We start from the raw sequence: 22,657 nt of genomic DNA, 5'->3' as shown, positions 1-22,657 counted from the left end.
TGGAGAAGCCAGGGAGGGAACTTGAAACCTTCTGCTCTTCCCAGAGCGGTTTCATCCCCTGAGGGGAATATCATGCAGTGCTCACACATCAAGTCTCCCATTCAGATGCAACCAGGGCAGACCTTGCTTAGCTATGGGGACAAGTCATGCTTGCTACCCAGGTGTTGTAGGCTTGCCTCATGAGAAAGGTGCTCTAGGCCCCTGATCATCTTGGTTGCCCTCTTCTGCAGCTTTTCCAGTTCTACAATGTACTTTTTTAGATGTGGTGACCAGAATTGTATGCAGTACTCCAGGTGTGGCCGCACCATCATTTTGTATAAGGGCATTATAATATTAGCAGTTTTATTTTCAATCCCCTTCCTAATGATCCCTAGCATGGAATTGGCCTTTTTCACAGCTGCCGCACATTGAGTCAACGCTTTCAACAAATTGTCCACCACGACCCTAAGATCCCTCTCCTGGTCAGTCACTGACAGATCCCATCAGCGTATACTTGTTTTTCGTCCCAATGTGCATCACTTTACACTTGCCAGCATTGAACCGCATTTGCCACTTTGTCAGCCACTCACCCAGTTTGGAGAGATCCTTTTGGAGCTGCTCACAATACTTTTTGGATTTCATCAACCCAAAAGAGTTTGGTATCATCTGGAAATTTGGCCACCTCGCTGCTTATCTCAACTTCTCGATCATTTATGAATAAATTTAAAAAGCATCGGTCCCAGTACAAAACCCTGGGGGACCCCCCTCCATTGTGAAAACTCTCCATGTATACCTATCCTCTGTTTCCTGTCTTTCAGCCAGTTAGTAATACACACATGTACTTGTCCCTTTATCCCATGATTGCTAAGTTTTCTCAGGAGTCTTTGATGAGGAACTTTGTTGAAAGCTTTTTGGAAGTCCAGGTATACTGGATCAACTGGATCACCTTGATCCACACACTTGTTGACACTCTTAAAGACTCCAAAAGGTTGGTGAGGCAAGATTTACCTTTGCAGATTTACCTTTGCACTGTTGTAGAGATACCAACAGTTGTCTTTGGCAGTACTTTTTGTGGGGAAATCTGCTCATGTGATTAATGTACCTTCAGAGCAATTAACTAACTTGTATTCTTTTGTGAGTTTGCAGCTCCCATTTCACACTGAATATAATATAAGTTGAATACTTGCATGAGTAAATTTTCAGTGCAAGCTGGCTGATGATTTATCATCAAAAGCCTGACCTGGAACTGTCTCATATGTAGATTTTCCTTCCTTGGGATATCTGGTTGGTTCCCTTACTCCAGCCTTTTGGGCAGCTTTTAAAGATGCTTTTGTTTAGAAAGATATTTCAATTATAGCTAATTGAAAATGGTTTTATGGTTTTTTATCTTGCTCCAATGTTTTATCCAGTGTGTTCTTGTTTTAGTAGTTCTGTTGTATTAGCCTTTTATGGTATTTCTATTTTTAACCTGTAAGCTGCCTTTGTATGAAAGACAGGGTAGAAATTCTTAATATACTGTAAATAAAAATAAATTACACATTCATGCATGTCACAAAGAATGTAAAACATGAAATCATGTTTTGGGAGCAGACTTCTCAAACATCAGAAAGCTCGTCCCATACCCTCTACAAGCAGTGCTCTGATTTGCATGGTGATCAGTATTCTCTCTAGGTTTTTTCTTCTGTGTGTGGAATGAATTTTGTTCTGGGCAGCAGTATCAATACAGTGTGCACACATGTATTCAGAATTGGCCTTCCTGAACCAACCTGAGCAGGACCTAAAATGAACTGAGCGGACATCAAAAAAGTATGAGTGCACGCAAATGTGCACGCACATGTGCATGCCTTAGAGAGAACACTGATGGTGATGTGCTTTCATTTCACGATGTGCATAGTACCACATGTGAAGTGAGTGCTCTATACAAAAGGCACTTTTGAAAGGAAAGATCAGGCCATTTTGCTCTAAGGTGTTTGTGTGCAACACCTACCTCACAAGCAGGGGTGACATCAGGGATAAGTTAATTTGGGCACCAACTTAATGTAACTTAACGTAAGTTAAGTTGGGCTCAGCCTATATTTATTGTATTTATTTATTTATTGTTGAATTTATATACTGCCTTTCATTAAAAACAATCTCAAGGCGGTTTACAAAAGTTAAAAAACATACAATAAAATGACATTAAAAATATTAAGTTAAAAATATAAAAACAAACCAAATTTAAAATCTATAAAATACAAGCATAAAACTATACACGAGTAAAAACACATAGAAGTAGCAATAAAAACAATCATGTAAAAGCCTGGATAAAAAGCCAAGATTTAACAAGCTTTCTAAAAACTGTGATGGAATCTGAGGAGCAAATGGCAACTGAGAGAGCATTCCAAAGTCTGGGGGCAGCAACAGAGAAGGCCCTGTCCCGCGTGCACAACAGTCGAGCCTCCCTCATTGTCAGCACCTGGAGCAGAGCCCCCTCAGATGACCTCGTCAAGCGGGCAGCAACCCTTGAGAGGAGGCAGTCCCTCAGGTACCCCAGGCCCAAACCGTTAAGAGTTTTAAAGGTCAAAACCAGCACCTTGAATTGGACCCGGAAACGAACTGGCAGCCAATGCAACTCTTTCAGAATGGGTGTGATGTGCTCCCATCGGGCAGCTCCAGATAAAACCCTAGCTGCCATGTTTTGTACTAGATACAGTTTCCAGATATTCTTCAGGGGCAGCCCCACTTGGAGGGTGTTACAGTAATCCAGCTGTGACTTGACTAAGGCATGGGTAACTGTGGCCAGATCTGCCTTCTCAAGAAAGGGATGCAACTGGCGCACTAGCCGAAGCCGTGCAAAGACACCCCTGACCACCGCCTCCACTTGAGCTTCCAAAAGCAGAGCTGGGTCCAGTAGTACCCCCAAGCTGTGTACTTGCTCCTTCAAGGGGAGTGCAGCCCCATCCAGAACCGCTAAAATCTCTTCATCCCGATTGGCTCTCCTACTGACCAAAACTACCTCCGTCTTGTCCGGATTCAATTTCAATTTATTAGCCTACATCCAACCCATCATGGCCTCCAGCCCCTGATTCAGGACATCCACTGCCTCCCTAGGATCAGGTGACAAGGAGAGATAGAGCTGAGTGTCATCCGCATATTGCTGACGACTCAGTCCAAGTCCCCAGATGACCTCTCCCAGTGGCTTCGTGTAAATGTTAAACAGCATGGGGGACAAGACTGAACCCTGCGGGACCCCACAAGCCAATGGATATAAATCAGGCTATACTCTAACGTGCAATGAAAAACCCGAGTTGTGTGTGAAGTGCTCCCCGATAGCTCACAGGCACTTCAGGGTAAATCTGGCCAATATGTGAACGCACTAAAAGCCCTGTGTGAAAAATGCCCAGGAAGAGGGAACAGTGCTGGAAGTTTCTCATGCTACCACTGGTTCTTTTACCCTACTACCTTTTGCAAATGGGAACCCCCTCTGCAAACAGATTTCCTTCCAGAGCCCATGTGATGATGCAAATCCCATTAACCAAAGGTGATGGGAGAAAGACTCAGTGGCAGCATTCCCCCCTTATCGAATGAGAAGGAGCATGGTTCTTGCAGCTGCTCCTCCTTCTCCCATGCTCTAAGAGTAAGGAGGAGGAAGAGCTGCTGCCATCACAATGGCATTCCCTGCCTCATTCATCAAGGAGGAGGGTGGGATGGTTCGCCACCTGCTTGCTGCCACCAAGTCCCCCTCCCAAGCTGTTTAGCTTGGAAATCTATCAGTCTGCTGGGGGGTGGGGGGCGGACATGCCAAGGGAGCCAGTGCAGGGCAGTCCCCAGGGCCTCCCTTTAGTCTGGTGTTGAAACTGCTCACAAGTAATGTTATGTACATGACAGAGGGGAGCGAGTGCACTTTCCCTTCATTACATGGATTGGAACTCCATCATAACCATCTTTAGATGTTATAAAAACCGAGGCTGCTGTACATAGGAACGTAGGAAGCTGCCATATTTCGAGGCAGACCATTGGTCCATCTAGTTCAGTATTGTCTACACAGACTGGCAGAGGCTTCTCCGGGGTTGCAGGCAGGAGTCTCTCTTAGCCCTATCTGGAGATGCCAGGGAGGGAACTTGGAAGGAACCTTCTGTATGCAAGCATGCAGACGTTCTTCCCAGAGCGGCCCCATCCTCTAAGGGGAGTATCTTACAGCACTCACATGCAGTTTCTCATTCAAATGCAACCAAGGCAGACCCTGCTTAGAAACGGGGACAATTCCTGCTTGCTACCACAAGACCAGCTCTCCTCCTGTACTGCACCTGAGTACAGCATCCCCAAGAGTGTGCTCTGAATCCCTGCTTCATGCTGATGCGCTCAAAAGCCGCATTTTCCTATGGTCCATGGTTACAGCATTTGTCTACGGAGATAAATGCTGTACTTGTGGTCAGAGTCTTCCCATGATCAGATTGCTGAAGCACTGGAAGAATCTGACAATGAGTACAACATTTGTCTCTGCAGACAAATGCTATGACTCTGGACAGCTGGGGTGGAGGTGGGCTTCTGAGTGTGTCAGTGCAGGGGTGGGGATTCAGAACATGCTGTCAAGGATGCTGCATGCAAGTGCAGTGTCTTTAGATTATATAATGTCTGAAGAGGGCTCCGCTGATTGAAGAAACCAGGGCAGATTTTATCTGGAGCAGAGATTATGGAAGAGGCTTATTGCATTCCCCAGAGCATTAAGGAAGCGGTTTATGTGATGTGCTAGTTAAGAGAGTTTCCATGGAAAACTCAGTAATGTGACACTCCACTTTTCAGTAATATGACCCTCCACCTTCACTTGGAAGTGTAAGCCAGTGTGGTGTAGTGGTTAGAGTGCTGGACTAGGACCGGGGAGATCTGAGTTCAAATCCCCATTCAGCCATGAAACTAGCTGGTTGACTCTGGGCCAGTCACTTCTCTCTCAGCCTAACCTACTTCACAGGGTTGTTGTGAGGAGAAACATAAGTATGTAGTACACCGCTCTGGGCTTCTTGGAGGAAGAGCGGGATATAAAATATTTATATATATATATAGAGAGAGAGAGAGAGACTAGAATTCTAACTGCTACCTCTTGGTGGCTCTTAGGCCTACTTACACCCCTTTGCCCATGGATGCCCCATTTGGTTTGGTTTGGTTCCACTAGTTCCTGCATACTGAGCAAGCACATTTTTAAAATCTCTTACTGAGATATAAAGGAGAAGTGACTTGACTTTGGCCCAGATGATTAGCATAAAAAGAAAATGCTCTTTCCTCCTTCCACACGGAGAGCTCATGTGCTTTTATGTAAATGGATGTATAATGCAGCCCACATTAACTGTGTTGATGATAGCTTCAGTTTCACTGCTGTCAGATTTCTGTATCTCTCTGCATGAGTAGGCCGGCCTGAATGAAGGTTAGCATAATTTATGCAGCTGATAAGTGATTTGAGCACTTGAGTTATTGATAAACCGCTTTAGCATATCATTTCCAGCTTGATGCTATGTGACATCACAGCAAAATGCAATGTGCTGGTCCCCAGGCTAGATATTAAGGTAGAGCTTTTTCTTTGAATTCCAGGAGCTAGAGGAAACACAGCGCTGTGTGACACGAGCACATCTGACCAGCACCAATCCAGTCAGCCCCACCCAGCGTTCCCTGTTGGGCCCCAGGTCAGTTTCATTCATTTAGCTTACATAAAATACAGTCATATTAACAGACAACAATCAAGTAAGTGGATAAAGAATTATGTGGCTGAATGCTTTAATATAAAATGTGTGGAGACTGTAACTTTTAAAATTACCATTTTAAGAAGAGAGCGAGAGTGTGTGTTTGTGTGTATGTGTTTGTTGAAAGAGAGAGTATATGGATCTTCTTGTTAAGATATGAGCTGTGGATTTTTGCCCATTAAATTACTTGAGCCTCACTTATTTTAAATACAGAGTATATGTTACTGTAAAAATGTTAAATGTAATAATTTATAATGCAAGTTTAGTTTATTTGGTTTGATAATCATGTGTGTCATGTGAGTTTTGCTGTAAAGCTAACAAAATTATGAAGGCTTTGTAAAGTGATTGATTTAACTTCTAGGGAAGAGCTGGCAGATGTTCTGTCCCAATGTCGCTGGGCATGTTTACAACACAAGTTTACATTGGTTTATACTGCTTTAACAATCTTCTCCAAAGAATCCTGGAATTGTAGCATAACAAGCATACTCTCAAGTTCTGTTAGAGATCCCTTGCTTTCCCCTATAAAGAAGAGCAATTCCCAGGCAATGAAACCATTTTAAGTATGTAATGCAAATATGCCAATCGAGAGTCAGTAAATGTGGACCATTTTCAGAAACAAATTGAAATAACTCTTGAGTTGGTAAACAAAATGATCATGACATGAGTTCAGAAAGCATGCATATGCTGCAAACTTGAAGGAGCAGGGTATGTGTATCCTAAATAAAAGAAATTGAAGGCAAACAGGAAGTTGTCAGAGGAACTTATTTCCTGTGATGTCTGAACAGATCTGCTTAAAAATGAGAAACTCTCCCTGCCAGCAATCTAACCTGGATATGGAACACTAATCAGTGATGCCATTCAGGATATATTGTGAACCATCTGAACTTTTTCTGCACCATTATCCAAGGAAAAATGTTGGTGCAAACATGTTATAATTTGTCTAGTCAACAAGGTACAAAAGTATAAACTGTATTTGATAAGTTATTGCTCTCTCTTTTTGTACATATACCTACAGCATGCTTCTAGGGTATATGCATTGAAACATACTTTCCTGCAATTAAACTCACTGGCTTACCTCCTGACAAAGCATGTGTGAGGGTGTGATGGGGGCTCACTTTCAATGCCCATTTCCTCTACATGCCCACTGGTGCACAAGCGGGTGAAACTTCCCAGCTCTGCCCCTTCTCCAAAAGTGAACTGTAAGAGAGGAAACACATGCATGAATTTTGGGGTCCTCTTCACACACCCTTCCACTCAGTTCTCTGCCCCCTGCCTTTTCCAAAAAGCAATGACAAGCAGGAGGGAGGAAGAGGAAATGTGACAGCAGCTGCCGCCACCACCACCACCCCCCAGGGAGGTGGGAGGTGGTTGTTGGGGGGTCTGGGAGAATCATCTCATGGCATGCTCCGTGTGCCATGGATGGCTTTGGAAGATTGGAATGGGTTGGGTCGCATGGGGGGAGCTAGGTGCATCCCATAGGTGCTGTTGAGGAGTTCAGGCTGGGGTGTGGGGAAATTGGCTTGTTCCATAAGAAGATGGAGCTGAGGGGAAATTGTTAGGAAAATGGAGCTGCGTGGGGGAATAGGGGCAATGGCTCGCCATGCTGCCCAGACACCAAAAGTACCCTGTCCTGTCTTGAACTACCTGGGGGCTGGGTGGAGGTCTTCAGGCAGGAACTGGACTGCCATCTACTGAGAATGTTCTAGCTCTGGCTTTACCTGAGCAGAGGGTTAGATGAGGTGGCCTAGAAGACCCCCTCCAACTCTGTGATTCTATGATTATGGGCCTTCTGTGTGATTTGAAATATCAGACATTGTGGCTCAGAACATTAGGGGCTTTATTATCTGTTGACCATGAACCAGAAATGCCATACTCTTATCTGTGTGAGGCTGCACCATTGCTGATCATGGAAGGGGGAAGATCCCTGTGCACTCACAGGGCTCCATCTAGCATCACTTCCATGCATTGCAATGGAACCTCTATGTCTGGATCAGAACAACTGTGTCTTCTGCTATGTTTTCAGCAGTTCATTGACAATGCAATTCTAAAAGGAAACTAGTGAGATTCCCAGGCCCCAGTGAAACAATTGCATCCATGCTGCTACTCATTTATTTCACTGTATGGTAAAATATGGTAAATATGTTTTATTGCAGCCACTACTGACAGCTCAGCAGTTAGCCTCGGCTGTAGCAGGGGTGATGCCAGGAGGCACTCCAGCATTGAACCAACCTATACTTATTCCTTTCAACATGGCTGGACAGCTGGGTGGTCAGCAAGGACTGGTTCTCACTTTGCCTACAGCTAATCTCACCAACATCCAAGGGCTGGTAGCAGCAGCTGCAGCAGGAGGCATTATGACTTTGCCATTGCAAAATCTACAAGGTAAAGCACGTCAGAAGTTCATTTTATTCTATTTTTAACAGAGTCTTTTTAAAAATGCAAACGTTGTCCTCTAAAATCCTAGTTACCTGATGGAAATTCATTACTGCCATTTCTCCAGGACACTAAAATTACAAAGGTACATAGTATAGCTTTAGTTCAGCTGAGTAAAGATCGGGATGGTTAAGCCCTGTTTGAAATTAGCATGCCTAATTTTGCCTAGATTGCAATCTGTGTGTGATATAGTTAGGATGGCAATTTTCTGACCTACAGGGCTGTTGTGATTTTTACTGGAGTACTGGTGAAATGTCCATCATCAGTTTGATGGATTGAATCATGGAGGCTCAGCTGTACTGTGGAAGGAGGCATTTCCCCATGGCATGATGTGCTGACAGTGAGTCCACAGGAGGCAGAGATAATTCCCTCCCACTCCTTCACGGTTGCTGTCAGTGGCAACACTAGTGCTGGTACAGGAAAGGTCTGTCTCCTTTTCAACTCTTGCTCATCTGTCCTGCATTTTTGGGGCCAAACTGTGTGTCACATTGGAGCTCTGTGACTGGAATTTCAAACATAGCTTTCTTCCTGTAAAAGCAGCCGCGAGGCACCCTGATTTGGATTGGGGCCATGGCAGAAGGTGAAGAGCAAGGGCCAACCTTTTCTCCCTGCACCATAGCCCCAGGCCAATTGTTCTCCTCAAGTTGCTTTTAGCTGCAGAGGGGAAAGCTTAATGGCACAAAAACTGTGTCTGTAAAATTTTCTGTCTTTAACTAACAGCAGCTTTGCGGGGTGGATCAATGTCAGGAAATCAAGGAAAGAGTTGGATGCCTACACAATTGTCCTGCAGTGCGCAAGTTTCCCCTAGAGCACAGGCAGGCATGCTATAACGGAAGGTCAGTGTGATCAAGGCACAGAAGCTGGAAACTGACATTAATACAAGTGTGTGTGTGTGTGTGTGTGTGTGTGTGTGTGTGTGTGTGTGTGATATCAATGAATAAATAGATTCAAAATTCTGCTCCAATGTAATTTGAAGCTCATCATGAATTTACTGATAGTGGATGTCTTTTATTCCCATCTTTATTTAGTATTTAATACAACTCTGTCCATCTTAAACAGATCCCGAAATCAAACTGTAAAATCCTAACAAAAGTTCAAGTTTAATTAGATGGCACTTTAGTCTGCAATATTCCAAAGACTTGCGTCTCACTAGACAGTCTGTGTTCCAGCATCAGTAGTCCTCCTTCAAAGTATTTCCACCTGTAGTTTACTGAAGAGGATGCCAAGAATGGCATCCATCCAGATGAAAGTTTGGGGTGATGTACAAATTAGATAGATAGATAGATAGATAGATAGATAGATAGATAGATAGATAGATCCTTTCCAGTGTTGTAACATATATGAAACTTTTGGGAGAGATTATCCATAGTTTTGGAGTGAGGTATAAGCATCTAACACCTGGGAGCAGCTGTAGACCTATTCACAAGCGATGGCCAGTGCTTGTACAATCTGTGCACAGTGTACGCACACATGTGCTGATCTGTACATATGTACAGTTATTCACACATTCAGTGCACAGACAGTAGTACAGTTCCTGTCTGTACTCTGTATTTGAGGGGGCCTGTATCCAGATTCACTTTTGAAGTTAACACATGTACAGTCAATCACACAAAAACATGTACATGTGTACAGGCATGCATTGCAATACTAGCTACTATCCTGGGATTTTTCAGTTTATTTGCCTCCAGGTGACTAGAAGCATAATACTGTGATTAAAAAAACCTACCTGCTGCTGCATTTATTCCAAAATCAAGTGGCAAAGACTTGAGAGAAAACTGTTTCTTGTATTACAAACAGAGCTAGAGTGGCGTGTGAGGGGTCCCAGGTGTTCCCAAACTCCCTAAGATGTTCATTTCTGTGCTTTTATGCTATAGCTGTGGATTGTGATCCTACTGCTGCTTCTTTTAAGTTTACAGTAAATAGGAAACAAACAATCCAGTTGGGTAAGACAGGTCTTTTCTCAAGAGTGCTGTTTACGTCTGTCTTATCCTCAGGTGTGTACTCTGCATACAAAAAATTAAAATTGTAAATTTTTAAATAAACACTCTTCCAAGCACATTTTCATAGCCATGGGGGTTAGAAACTTACCTTGAAAGGGGGGAAAAAGAACTGACTTTCTCAGGTGTATGCATGATTCACCCACTACCACATGTTGTGCTTTTTCCATACTCTTGAAGAATTACAACATACACTTGGCTCTGGTTATAATAAATCTTGCACTGGTTGCAATGGGGGCCAATCAGGGGAGGTGCATGGCACCCCAGCCACACCCCTTGCATCATATGTCAGACACAGGGGCGTGGCTTTTTTCACAAATGGGGCTGTGTTCCCTGTTTGACAGCAAATATTGGCCAGCGCTGTGTTCGCAGCATGGCCGTGTGCCCCTTTTGGGAGTAAATACCATCCAGTGCAGCATTCACAGTGTGGCCAGGAACTCTCTCCCTGCCTTTAAAGGCAGGAAGAGCAGCTCCCAGCCACACTGCGAATGCAGCACTGGCCGGTATTTGCTGTCAAACAGGGAACGCAGCCCCGTTTGTGAATGAAGCCACGCCCCCTGCATCTGACATATGCATCAGGGGGTGTGGCTGGGGAGCCAGGTGTGCTCCCTGATTGACAGCAGCCCGGGCTCTTTGAACCCGTTTGCTCAATGGTGGCTCTGCCCCTATATATAACCCAGTGTTCTTTTCCCAGAAGTATCCAGCCCCAATGCCCCAGTAACTAAAATCTACATAGAGTTATTCCCCATGAAGCTTCAAATTTAGAATTTTAATTTGTTTCTTAAATAACATTGAATTTGCCCAATGGCATCTGAGCTCATGGTGAAGTGGCACATCAGTGGGATGTGGCAAATTCAGCATAAAAAGATGTTTAAAGAAAAAAGCTTTGATAATGAAAAGGAGTGGCACAGCGACCTGGGCAGCACAAGTCTATTGCAGAATAATCACAGCAACAGAACATCCATATTTATTCTCCTTCATTGAAATACTAGCTTTTGCTTGAAGAAAACAGGAAGTGGAATGCTAAGCAGTGACCAATCACAGATGCAGTTTTGACTGTGACAGTTCTTTGAGCAAATGACCGTTTGAGATCATGTGACATATAGCTAGTCTGGACACACCTTCAGTTATTGCTTCTTTTGGCATTTTATATTTTCTCGGAAAGGATCTGATGCACAACATGCCGTACACCTGATCACTTTTTTGAAGCATCTAAAATAAAATCTAGAAGGATAACTTTAATGGGGTAATTATAGAGGGTGTGTGTGAAAGGAACAAATTCAGCTTTAGACCTTTCCATTTTAAAAATACATTTTGCTGACATTCGTGCGAGAAAAAGTTCCCCACAGATAAAATGGGGCTTCTATTAAGTGAATGCTCTGCACAGCACTCTAAGTACTTTTTAAACGATTAAACTCTGGTTGCTGCTGATGACTTGATGGATTGTTTGACGCACCAAAGACTACAGGTTGTGAAACAGTGAGAAGGGGAGACAGCTAATGTGTTGAACAAACTCCCTTACAAACTGCACGCATGGTGCCCTCACCTGTTGGCTCAGTGGCTTGCCTCTACCTTGTGCTGGTTTTAAACTTTAATGTCAACAGACCTCTCTTATCATAGTTGCAAATGGTTTTCACTTTAATGTTTAAAATAATGTCTCCCTCTCATACCATTAAGCTGAACCGAGAAACCTGTCATTCATAAATCATAGATGAAAAGGACACACTAATGCACAAATTTTGCTTGTTTAAAATTTGAGAGTGCATGTAAAGTAGAGAACTGGAGATTAAAAAAATAATGCAGGGACAGGGTCTGGGTAAAAGCCAATATAACAAAGTGGAGGAAGAGGCTTTTTAGTGTAGGTGGATGATGAAATCTTAATGAAGACACAGACATTATAAAAGTGTATCCCATGGCTCCAAAGTGTTCGAGCTTATGGTTACTGTGGATGTAGTATTATAAATAAACATAAGGTGATACACATTTTACGTCATGAATTCATTCTGCTTTGCTCAGCTGGGCAGTATGGCTAAAGAACTTACATGCACCATTTTCGCTGAAGGAAATATGAAGATGTAGCACAATTCACCAAGTACTGCTGCTGTGCAGCCTCTATCCATTTCAGTGGGGCTTATGTTTGATATCTATGTTTTTCCCTGTCACACAACAAAGAATGTAAAGATGTGCAGAGAACCCCTGAAAATGTCCACTTTTACAAACTCACTTAACTTGTGCTGAAAATTCTCAAATGTTTCTCTATGGGAGGAACCCAGAAATCTGCTTTTAATTTCACTTATTTGAAATTTCAGTGTCAGCCCTGTTAAGAAGCATGTAGAACTGCCATTGTATGTTATGCCTTTCAGTCTTTTCTTCATGGTTGCAGACATCACAGCAGACTGGGGAAATCATGGGTACATGCTGGAAAACCACCCTCTAGCTTACTGTCATAATAAGGGTTCATTCAAAAATTACATATTATTCTTGGGTTTGCATCACAAAGTAATTTGCACTCATCATTAAGAAGTTGTACCCTGGGGTCAAGAGGTAAGCCTGAATCCACCACTTCTAGTGTACCTTGGCAAAAGAAAATCAGTATTCCTGGGGAAAATCTCATGATTGATGATGATGATGATAAAAAATATTTATATTCTGCCCGTCCAGTACAACACTGCTCAGGGCGGCTCACAACAGTAAACCAGTAGAAGTAATATGAACTTTAACACAATAAAGCAAATAACAGTGTGGAGTAAAACAATTAAAACAAACCAAATTAAAAGTAAAATTAAAAACCTCAGGCTTTTTAGTTTCTGCATATTTATAAATATACAAGCTGATCCGTGTAGAAGAAGAAGATACCTAAATGGACTGGCAGTACTAATGCTGAAGCTGCATCAGTCCTGCAAATGCAACAATCCCTCCTTAAGACTGCTTGTTCCTTGCCAGCTCCACAAACTAATTCCCTACCTCCCACCCCAACACACACACACTGGCCAATTGGAAGAAAATATGCTCTCTTGATACACACTTAACACTGATAAAAGCCATAACCCTGGGAGAGAGGTGTTCCTTCATTCCTGACTGATCTTGATGCCTGTTAATCATTGCTAGTGGCCAAGCCATTAGCCCATTGGAAAAACCTCTACACAAAGAACCATGACTGACCTGAAGAGCAGAGTAACATGGCCAAAATCGTGGCTGCCGCATGCACTCAGAGGGCCGAACCAGGCCCGAAACAAGCTGAACTGGGCCCTGGAGACTCAGGCAGGTGAGTATAGAGGGAGCCGCTGCAAACCTCCCCCCCCCCCGCATGGACGCCTCTAGGAGTAAATAGTTCTATTTTACTGATTAATATATCACTTAAGGAAGCCGCTTTCCTAAAACTGGGCCCAAACCAACCTGAGCGGTTCAGCTCGACCTTGGACCAAACTGGACCTGGTTCAGTCCGAGGTTGAGCTTTCAAACCAGACCAGTTTGGGTGCAAGCTGGCTTGATTTCGAGCCTGCTCACACATTCCTACAAGAGAACTTCTGCACTAATACTTAACATTGTGCAATCCCACATGTACAATTATATTTCCATTTGAAATAATGGAAGTATCATCCCAGAAGTGTGATCGCATAGTTTTATGAGTATTAGCGCAAGACTGGTCTTGTGCAAGAGTCCAGTGCTGCTTTAGATACTCACAACCAACCGCACAGGTGATTCTGAACCATCTGCATTACTCTCCTTATCATGTCAGCCAATGACTTTGCAGTTGATAGAGAATCTAGATATCAAAGAAGTGAGCACTAGATCCTTCATAAATGACTGTCAAATGTGATGTGCATTTCACCATACCATAGGCAAGACCAAGACCCAATCACATGTATTCTGCTCTGGCAGAAAGTGGGATGTAAAGCAACCCCCAAAGAGTTCTATTATAAATCTCCCTTCTCTTGACAAGTCATCACTATGGTGGGCATACTGCTACTGTTCTGAACATACTCTGATACCATCAAGCAATCCGAGACAACATCCTTTTGTGCCTGTCCTAAGATCAAGCCAAGCTCATTTGTCCTGAGACTCTCCTGCTTGGTTTTACTCCAAGTTTTCCTGACGTGAGAGTTATAAAAGGTCTATAGGAACCACTCCTTACCTTGCTGCCCACAGTGCAAATTGCAGTACTGTGGCCCAAATGACGATCTAAAGTACATAACATTAGATTTCAATCTGCGAAGTCTGAGATGTTATTACTACATTATACAACTTGAGTGATGCTTGTACTTCAGAAACAATGGCCAGAATTATCCATTGGAAACACTCCAAAATTGAGATCTTGGGAGTTTTATTTCCACTGCAGACTTGGGAGGTTTCTCAAGTGAATGGCAATAATTTATTTCCTTGTCCATCAGCCCCTCAAACCAATAGGAATCAGCTATCTCCCTTTATCATTAGTGAAATGCTCTTGTGCTGAAAGGGAACTGCTTTTCTCTGTAAATATTACATCACACAAGGTTATATTTTTAAACACCATTTAATGGTTAAAGACATTTATTAAAAAGCAAGAGAACTGGAAGCTGGGAAACGACTGTTAGAATCTTTTCATTGGTATTTATTCATATATTGTAACACTAAAGAGAGAGGGTTTCTTTGATCTTGATTTGCCTAGAGGTCCAATCCTACCCCTCAAAAAAAAAACAAAAAACAGAAAAGCAATAACATATTTAGCACGATTGTTAATGCTTGTTTAATCTTAATTGCAGGAAGATACCTAAAAAGTAAATGAATTCCTTTCATTCTCTGCATATGTGTAATTTGAGTATCAGCCTTCAGATAGATTTTTTTTTAAAAAGAGAATGTAGATGAAGTGCCAAGCTCAATTGCTTGCTGATCTAAAGTCCAGGACTCATTCTTTCCCCCCAAAAGAATATGCTCTCTTTTTAACTAAAATGATGCAGTCCCTATTCGTTTGTATTCCCTGTCTAGTTACATGAAATAGCTTTCAGAGCCTACAGAAAAGCAATGTTTCAGTTATGTATTTTAATGAGCACCAATGTCAGTAATAATCAAAATGATGTTTCACTTAAAGGAATAGTTTATTCCCAGGTACTTCTACATGGTACTAACACAACCAAAACAAGAATGACAAGGACTAAGGGCTACACTCAGTAGTGATTTCAGCATGAAACCGTACTTGCGAATACTGCAATCATTTCATTACTATATATGTCCTTCAGCCACATGGTAGAAGGACATGTATAGTAAAGTTGCAAAAAGGTCAGGGACTATAGTTCAACACAGAGTTAGCCATACCTAAGCCTATGAAAGTCAATGGGATTGAGCACATGTAACTACATGATGGAATGTGGCCATGGGTTCAGGTGTGGCTGGGAAAGATTCCTACCTGAAACCCTGGAGAGCTGCTGCCAGTCAATGTAGACAATACTGACCTAAAAGGCAGCTTCCTATGTTTCTCCTAATGTATTGAGTTGAACTCACCAGCCACCTTATTTGGTCATAGGTGTCCACTTTTGTATGAGTTTTTGTGCAACATAGACTCCTTGAATAGTAGTTATTCACTCTAATCCTAAGCCTGGGGACAAACAGAGTAGTTTGGTGTAGGGTCCCAAGCATGCTTTAATATTCCAGATGATGTCAGAGAAATTTAAAAAAATTATGAAGAAGTGAAAATTGTCTTATTAAATCCCACTACGATCAGAAGAACACATGAAAGTTACACAGCTGACTTTGAACTGGATCATGGCCTCCCTTCCCCTCCCCTCCGATGCACTGAGGACATAATGAAGCTGCCTCATACTGAGTTAGGGCATTGGTCCATCTAGATCAGTATGGTCTACACTGACTGGCAGTTGCTCTCTCAGCTTCAAACAGAGATGTCACGACTGAGCAACCACCCAGGGAAGCTTGAAATAGTAAAAGCCTCTGGCCATAGGAACATAGGAAGCTGCCATATACTGAGTCAGACCATAGGTCCATCTAGCTCAGTATTGTCTACACAGACTGGCGGTGGCTTCTCCAAGGTAACAGGCAGGAATCTCTCTCAGCCCTATCTTGGAGAAGCCAGGGAGAGAACTTGGAACCTTCTGCTCTTCCCAGAGTGGCTCTATCCCTTAAAGGGAAAATCTTACAGTGCTCACACATCAAGTCTCCCATTCAAATGAAACCAGGGTGGACCTTGCTTAGCTAATGGGACAAGTCATGCTTGCTATCACAAGACCAGCTCTCCTTTCTAATAAGCAGGATTGGGGAAACCACAGTCCTGATCATAGAGAGCAAGCCCTAGTGATTTACAGCTGTGTCTACTATGTTCCTCGTGACCCTGTGTTCACTATGATCCTGTGTTCACCCCCCTTTTCCTGTCCTAAGACATGCATAAACTTACCTTGGGGAAAGAAAAAAGTGACAGTAGCAGCGGAAGAGGCAGTGATGGGTGATTCATAGAGATGTGCAAATCGATTCGAGCTCAAATCAGGCCATTTTGAGATATTCTAACCTGAAATGAAACATCCTTAAAATAAAAAGACTGATTTGAGTTTGAATTGAAACAACCCCAATTTGAGTTCGAAACTATTCAAGTGATTCAAGAGCCATTCTGGCAGGCCTTTTCTCCTTGCTGATTGGTTTTCTGGTACTGGTTTTCGATTGGCTTGAGATCTCCTTGCTTTCTGGTTGGCTTGTTATCATATACTCAAGTGTTGTAATGGGCAACTGTGCCCCCATTGGCTTGGGGAGGTGGGAGGGAGGGGAACAAATAAGGATGGAATTTCAAAATGTTTTCAAAGGGCCAAGGGAGGGGATAAAGAGAGAGCCCTAGTGTGCCCTTGAAGAGGATACATCAGGAGAGGAGGGAGGGAGGAATCAAGGAAGGTTTGCTTTTGTGGTTTTCTTTTCTCAGCACTGAGTAATATGCTGTGCTGTTGCGGCTGTATTATTAACAATCTGATTTTTCTGGATCTCAGATTGACAAAGGCAATACTTGGGTGCCTGCCTTCCTTTCTTGAGTTGTGGTTTGGTTTGTTTGTGAGATAGTGTTGTAGCTAAAAATGGTCAGTGTGGCAGTTCAGGAATGTGTGTGTGAGTCTAATATTTTCTTGGTGATCGCTGCGAGATGAGCCCCATGTCAAGCCTTGAGACTAACTTATGCTTCAGTCACTGCTTTGGTCTGTGGCTGACAGTGGATTCAGAGTCAGCAATTTATTTTTGGCCATTTTTGGACTGTGTTTGAAAAAAATGTGTCTTCTGTGTTGGGAAGGACAGGTTCCTTTAACTGTGTGCTTCTAATCTGCAGCGTTTTGCAAGGCAGAGATGCAAATTGCATTGTAAATCGCAATGTAAAACTTGTGTGCACTCTATGAGCGCAGTTTGTTTCAGCCATAGTGAATAATGGAAAACCCAGAAAGTGGGTTTGGTGGTACAGCGTGATGGGTGCTACCTACCACCCAATCCAGAAAAGAAATGATCAAGCGGGTGATTTAAATTTTTTTTAAAAAAAACCTTTCCCTCAAACCCCTATAGCATCCTATGGGGGTTTGGTGGGAGGGGAGTTTTTAAAAGAAATATTGATTTGTCAAAAAAAAATTGACAAATGCTGTTTTGTCAATTCAATTGTCTGCTGTTTTGACAAATCAATTCAAAGATTTTGCAATTCAAATCAACTTCAAATCAAATTGGAAAATACAATTCATACACATCTCTAGTGCTTCAGACCCTAGCAGAAATTATTTTTTCCACTGGAGAAGCACTGGGACTACAAGTCCCAGCAATCCCAAAGCAGAGAAATAATGCTTTGTGTGTCATTCCCAGCAAGGAGAAGGCCCTTGGGGAAGAAGGGGAGGTGAAAGAGAGGTCTTGAAGTGCCCACAGCCAACACCATTGCCAAGGTCACCTTCCCCCTACCCCAAGGTAAGCTTTTGGGTGCCTTGTGTTTGGGGAAGAGGAGGTGTTGGTAGAGACTGTTGAGGCTTTGCTAATACTGTAATTACATTAATCACTCACAAAGCTAATGTAAGAACAGCCCTGCTGGATCAGGCCCAAGGCCTATCTAGTCCAACATCCTGTATCACACAGTGGCCCACCAGATGCCTCTGAGAAGCCCACAGGCAAGAGGTGAGGGTATGCCCTCTCTCCTGCTGTATCCAGAAGCATCTTGCCTATAATCACCAGACTAATAGCCATTGATCGACCTGTCTTCTATGAATTTGTCTATTTGTCTAAGCCCCTTTTAAAGCCACCCAAGCTAGTGACCACACCAGAGAATTCCATAGATTAATTATGCTCTGAGTGGAAAAGAAAAGTATTTCCTTTTGTTGGTCCTAAATTTCCCAGGCTTCAGTTTCATTGGATGACCCCTGGTCCTTGTGGGGGTGGGGGGAAGAGAGAGAAGAGAGATAGAGATAGAGAGAGATTTCTCTTTGTCCACTCTCTTTACTCCATGCATAATTTTATACATCTCTATCATGTCTCCCTGTAAAAAGCCCCAGATGCTGTAGCTTTGCCTCATAAAGAAGGTGCTCCAGGCCCCTGATCATCCTGGTTGCCCTCTTCTCCACCTTTTCCAATTCTACAATGTCTTCCTTTAGGTTTGGTGACCAGCAGTACTCCAAGTGTGGCCGAACCATAGATTTGGGGGAGTGGGGGTTGTGTGTTATCTTGGAACACACAGAAATCACTAAGCACTTTTAGATTAAGGAAAGGGCTGCATGAGCATCCCTGGTTTCAGATGGGGGTCTTTTGTTGGCCTTCCCTGGAGATACCAAAATTGAACCTGGGGATACCAAAATTGAATGTGCATGCAAAGCATTTGCTCTGCATGAAGCTACAGCTGCTTCCTAAACTGCTTTTCAGTGGAGACACTTTATACATTCAGCTGCAAGTCATGAGTGTTGAGGGTCAGCAAGTGATGAAAAATCAAGTGATATATGCATGTGTTAAACTGCATGTTCAGACTCCTGAAGCTTGTGTTACGGTGTGCTTTCCTCATTTCCAAGCCGTGTGGACCTCTTTTTATAGAGGTTTTAGTTAGAAAATAGGATTGCATTCCAAAACCAACAAACTAGAAATGAACACACTCGCTTCTCTTAGAACCATGGATATGAAACTACCTGATGTCCGAATAGGACAAAAGTTGGATAAATATTAAGTACATCTCATGCATGCAGGCAGCTTTTCAAAATTGCTTCTGTAGCCTTGCCACAAAGCCTTGCAAATTTTTGTAAATCTATTCACAGTTGCCAACCACAGTTGCTCCTAAATGGAACCCCAGATTCCAGCTTGGCTTCTATTGTAGGGAAATTCTTTTTCCCAACTGTAGGCAGGAAACACTCCCCTCCCTACCCTGTTTCCCCGAAAGTAAGACCTACCCCGAAAGTAAGACCTAGCAGTAATTTCTGATGTACTGCTAATTGCCCTAGTGCATTTTGGGGGGCTAAAATTAATATAAGACACTGTCTTATTTTCGGGGAAACACGGTACCTGTTACCATCTCCCCAAGGGAGGGCTGCTTCAGGAAGGCAGAGGAACTTTCCAGAAAGGGTCCATAGTTCAGGGGTGGGGCATCTGCTTTGGATCTAGGTTCAGTCTTTGATATCTACAGGCTATATTCAGAACATTTTCAAACTTTGTTTGAAACCTTGGAGAGCCACTGCCAGACATACTGAGCTAGAGAGAAAATGGGTCTGACTAGACTACAGGAGGAGATCTGGTTTTGTGGTGGCAAGCATGAATTGTCTCCTTTGTTAATCAGGGTCTTCCCTGGTTTGCATTTGAATGGGAGACTAGGTGTGTGAGTACTGTAGGGTGTTCCACTTAGGGGATGGTGCCTACTCTGGGAAGAGCACCTGCATGCAGAAGGTTCCAAGTTCCCTCCCTGGCATCTCCAGATAGGGCTGGGAGGAGGGACTCCTGCCTGTAACCTTCGAGAAGCCGCTGCCAGTCAGTGTAGACTGTTCCTGGGCCCCCGAACAGGCTCTCATGGTAACAAGACATTACTGAGCAAGATGGACCAATGGTCTGACTTGTTAAAAGCCAGCTTCCTATGTTCCTATGTAAGAAGTGGTATCCTTTTGTTTCCCCTGAATTTTTAAACCTACAACATGTGGCACTGAGTTTGTTCCTGATATTCCTGAAGCATTTGTCCATCTTGAATATGAGAAGAGTTCTCCTTTGAAACAAAGTGATGTATATGGATTGTCAACCACCCTCACATTTCATTTTTAGGGGAACAGAAGAGCAGTTTGGCATTGTTTCCAGATCTAACCAAGAAATGCACACACAGAGACATCTGACAGGGATCATGGAGGAGATTGTCCCTTAGGGGACAATCTCATCTTTAGGGAGGCCCATCCTGTCATTTAAGAACCATGCAGTTAATGTTTCTAGCTGGTAAATTAATATTCAGAACATTTGTTACCATAAGATCAACAGATTGGTGGAGGTGGGACAGGGAAGGTTACACAAGTTCACATTACATTTTTTAGAGTTAAAGGAAAAAAACACCCTTCTGCATCTCACATACTTTGAAATGCTGAAAAGGCTATTGAGTACCTTCCTCAATGCATATCAGCATGTTTTCAAAGCAGTGGTGCATTAATTGAGCTGGTGATTCCTGAACTGTGTAGTGAGAAAGCCAGGAGAAAGTGTTGTCAGTGGATAATAGTCTCCTGTAGCCACGAACACCAACACCAAAGTGAAGCTGAGATATTTATAGAGTCATTTTCAAAGGAGGAGACAATGACAGGTTAAAACTTGTGTGCTTTCTGGTTCCACATGTAAGTTACTCTTGTCTTTCTCTCCACTTTCACACACACACACACACACACACACACACACACACACACTTCCTTTTATTGCTAGAATATCAAACCTGAGTAAAACATTGGGATGAAAATATGCAGAAGACCCTAGTTCGAGATGTGAAAGTATTGCCTGCTGATAAAATGTGATCTGTATGGGAAACTTTCATTTTACACACACATTCTCTCTCTCTCACTCTGGAATTTACTTACGTTATTTCCACTGTTGCACATCGCAAGCTCTTGTATCTCCAAACGGCACCTACTGGAAACTTAAGCATGCTTAAATTATGTGCCTAGTGTCCTGAACTTTCTCTGGATTGGTCTCCATTTTTTACTTGTTTAGTTGTACTTACATATTTGTGAAAATATTTTTGTGCCACCTTTCCAAAGCTCAAGGTGGCTCAACAGCTACAACATCTCAGCCCTTGACAATCCTAATTAGGACTATAATCCAAATTGCTGATAAGGCTCATGGAAGGGGCTTGTAGCCCAAAGGAATATTTTGGCTTTTTGAACAGCTGACCCCAATGTCTTGCCACAGAATGCTTTTGAACCCTCTCCCCTTACTCCCTTTTGCCACATGGCATTGGTGTGGGGGAGAACAAGAACAAGAACTCCTATGAACAAGAACGCCTAAGAACAAGTCTAAAGCCCCATAGTGTTCACCGAACTAATGTCAGACTTGTTTGGATCAGGTTTCTTTCTGATCTGAGATCTTGGATTAATATACTGAACCAGATCTCTGATTAACTTTTAATTTGTGGTGGTGTATGGTTTGAATATTATATTTATAATATACTATAGAAGATAACTGCTCTCCCAGAAATGCACTGTATTTGACCACAGGTATTTTGCAGCAGCTTCTTTGTCACCAGTGGCTGGCTGCTGAACAGAACTGCAGTTTTAAGATTATCTTTGTCTTTCATGTTTTCCTCAGTTGTTCTCTTAGATCCAGTTTCTTCTGTAACTTGCTCACCCAATTCATATGTTTCTCTCATCATCACATTCTGCATCTGGGCTTCCCCCTGTTAATTACTGACATTTGCAAAATCTGCATAGTATGTTTTTTTAACATATGTAACTGTGATCCCATTTTAACAATGTATTGCCAAACATCAGTCATCTGGGTTTCTTCAATTTTTGTTCTAACTTTGGAGCAAACACGTTGTTCAGCAGCAGATGGAAGTCTGGGAACTTCCAATTTTTTAAAGTTGCTGGGGAAGGGTATAATTTGGAGGGGGGAAAGCAGTAGGCAGAAGGGGGTATGTAAACCTTTCCCTCTCCTGACATTGCTCTCCTGCACTCTACTTCTTCAGCTGCTTGACTTCAGCCAGGTTTCTGAGGCACATGTTTGCCAGGCTGGAAGAAAAGCACTAGGAGTACTAGGAATACAAAAGCACAGGAGGTAAAGGTAAAGTGTGCCATCAAGTTGATTTTGACTCCTGGTGCCCACAGAAACCTATGGTTTCCTTTGGTAGAATATAGGAGGGGTTTACCATTGCCGACACCTGCGCAGTATGAGATGATACCTTTTAGCATCTTCCTATATCGCTGCTGCCCAATATAGTACCAGCAGGGATTCGAACCGGCAACCTTCTGCTTTTACAAGCATTTCACCTCTGCGTCACTTAAGGTGACACAGGGACTGTACACACATGGGAATCTACTTGCACACATGTATCCCTAGTTGGATGAGGACTTGTGTGCACAAATAAGTGCTGCATGCAATCCAGCAGCTGAGGCT

At 42.9% G+C, this 22,657-nt stretch overlaps 1 protein-coding gene across 4 annotated transcripts in view; it reads left to right on the top strand.

Annotated features, from left to right (window-relative positions):
• The window catches only part of POU6F2 (POU class 6 homeobox 2), a 559,658-nt gene that overhangs the window by 287,524 nt on the left and 249,477 nt on the right, over positions 1 to 22,657 (top strand). For all 4 annotated transcript variants that reach the window (XM_053259876.1, XM_053259878.1, XM_053259879.1 and 1 more), the window contains 2 exons: positions 5,542 to 5,633; positions 7,844 to 8,072. In XM_053259876.1, the coding sequence (XP_053115851.1) occupies positions 5,542 to 5,633; positions 7,844 to 8,072 (321 nt within the window). The remainder of the gene's footprint in view (positions 1 to 5,541; positions 5,634 to 7,843; positions 8,073 to 22,657) is intronic.

The sequence above is a fragment of the Hemicordylus capensis genome, chromosome 6 (assembly GCF_027244095.1).
Source record: "Hemicordylus capensis ecotype Gifberg chromosome 6, rHemCap1.1.pri, whole genome shotgun sequence".
NCBI lineage: Eukaryota > Metazoa > Chordata > Lepidosauria > Squamata > Cordylidae > Hemicordylus > Hemicordylus capensis.
The sequence above is the reverse complement of the archived record's forward strand: the minus strand, read 5'-3'. Positions and strand labels throughout refer to the sequence as shown.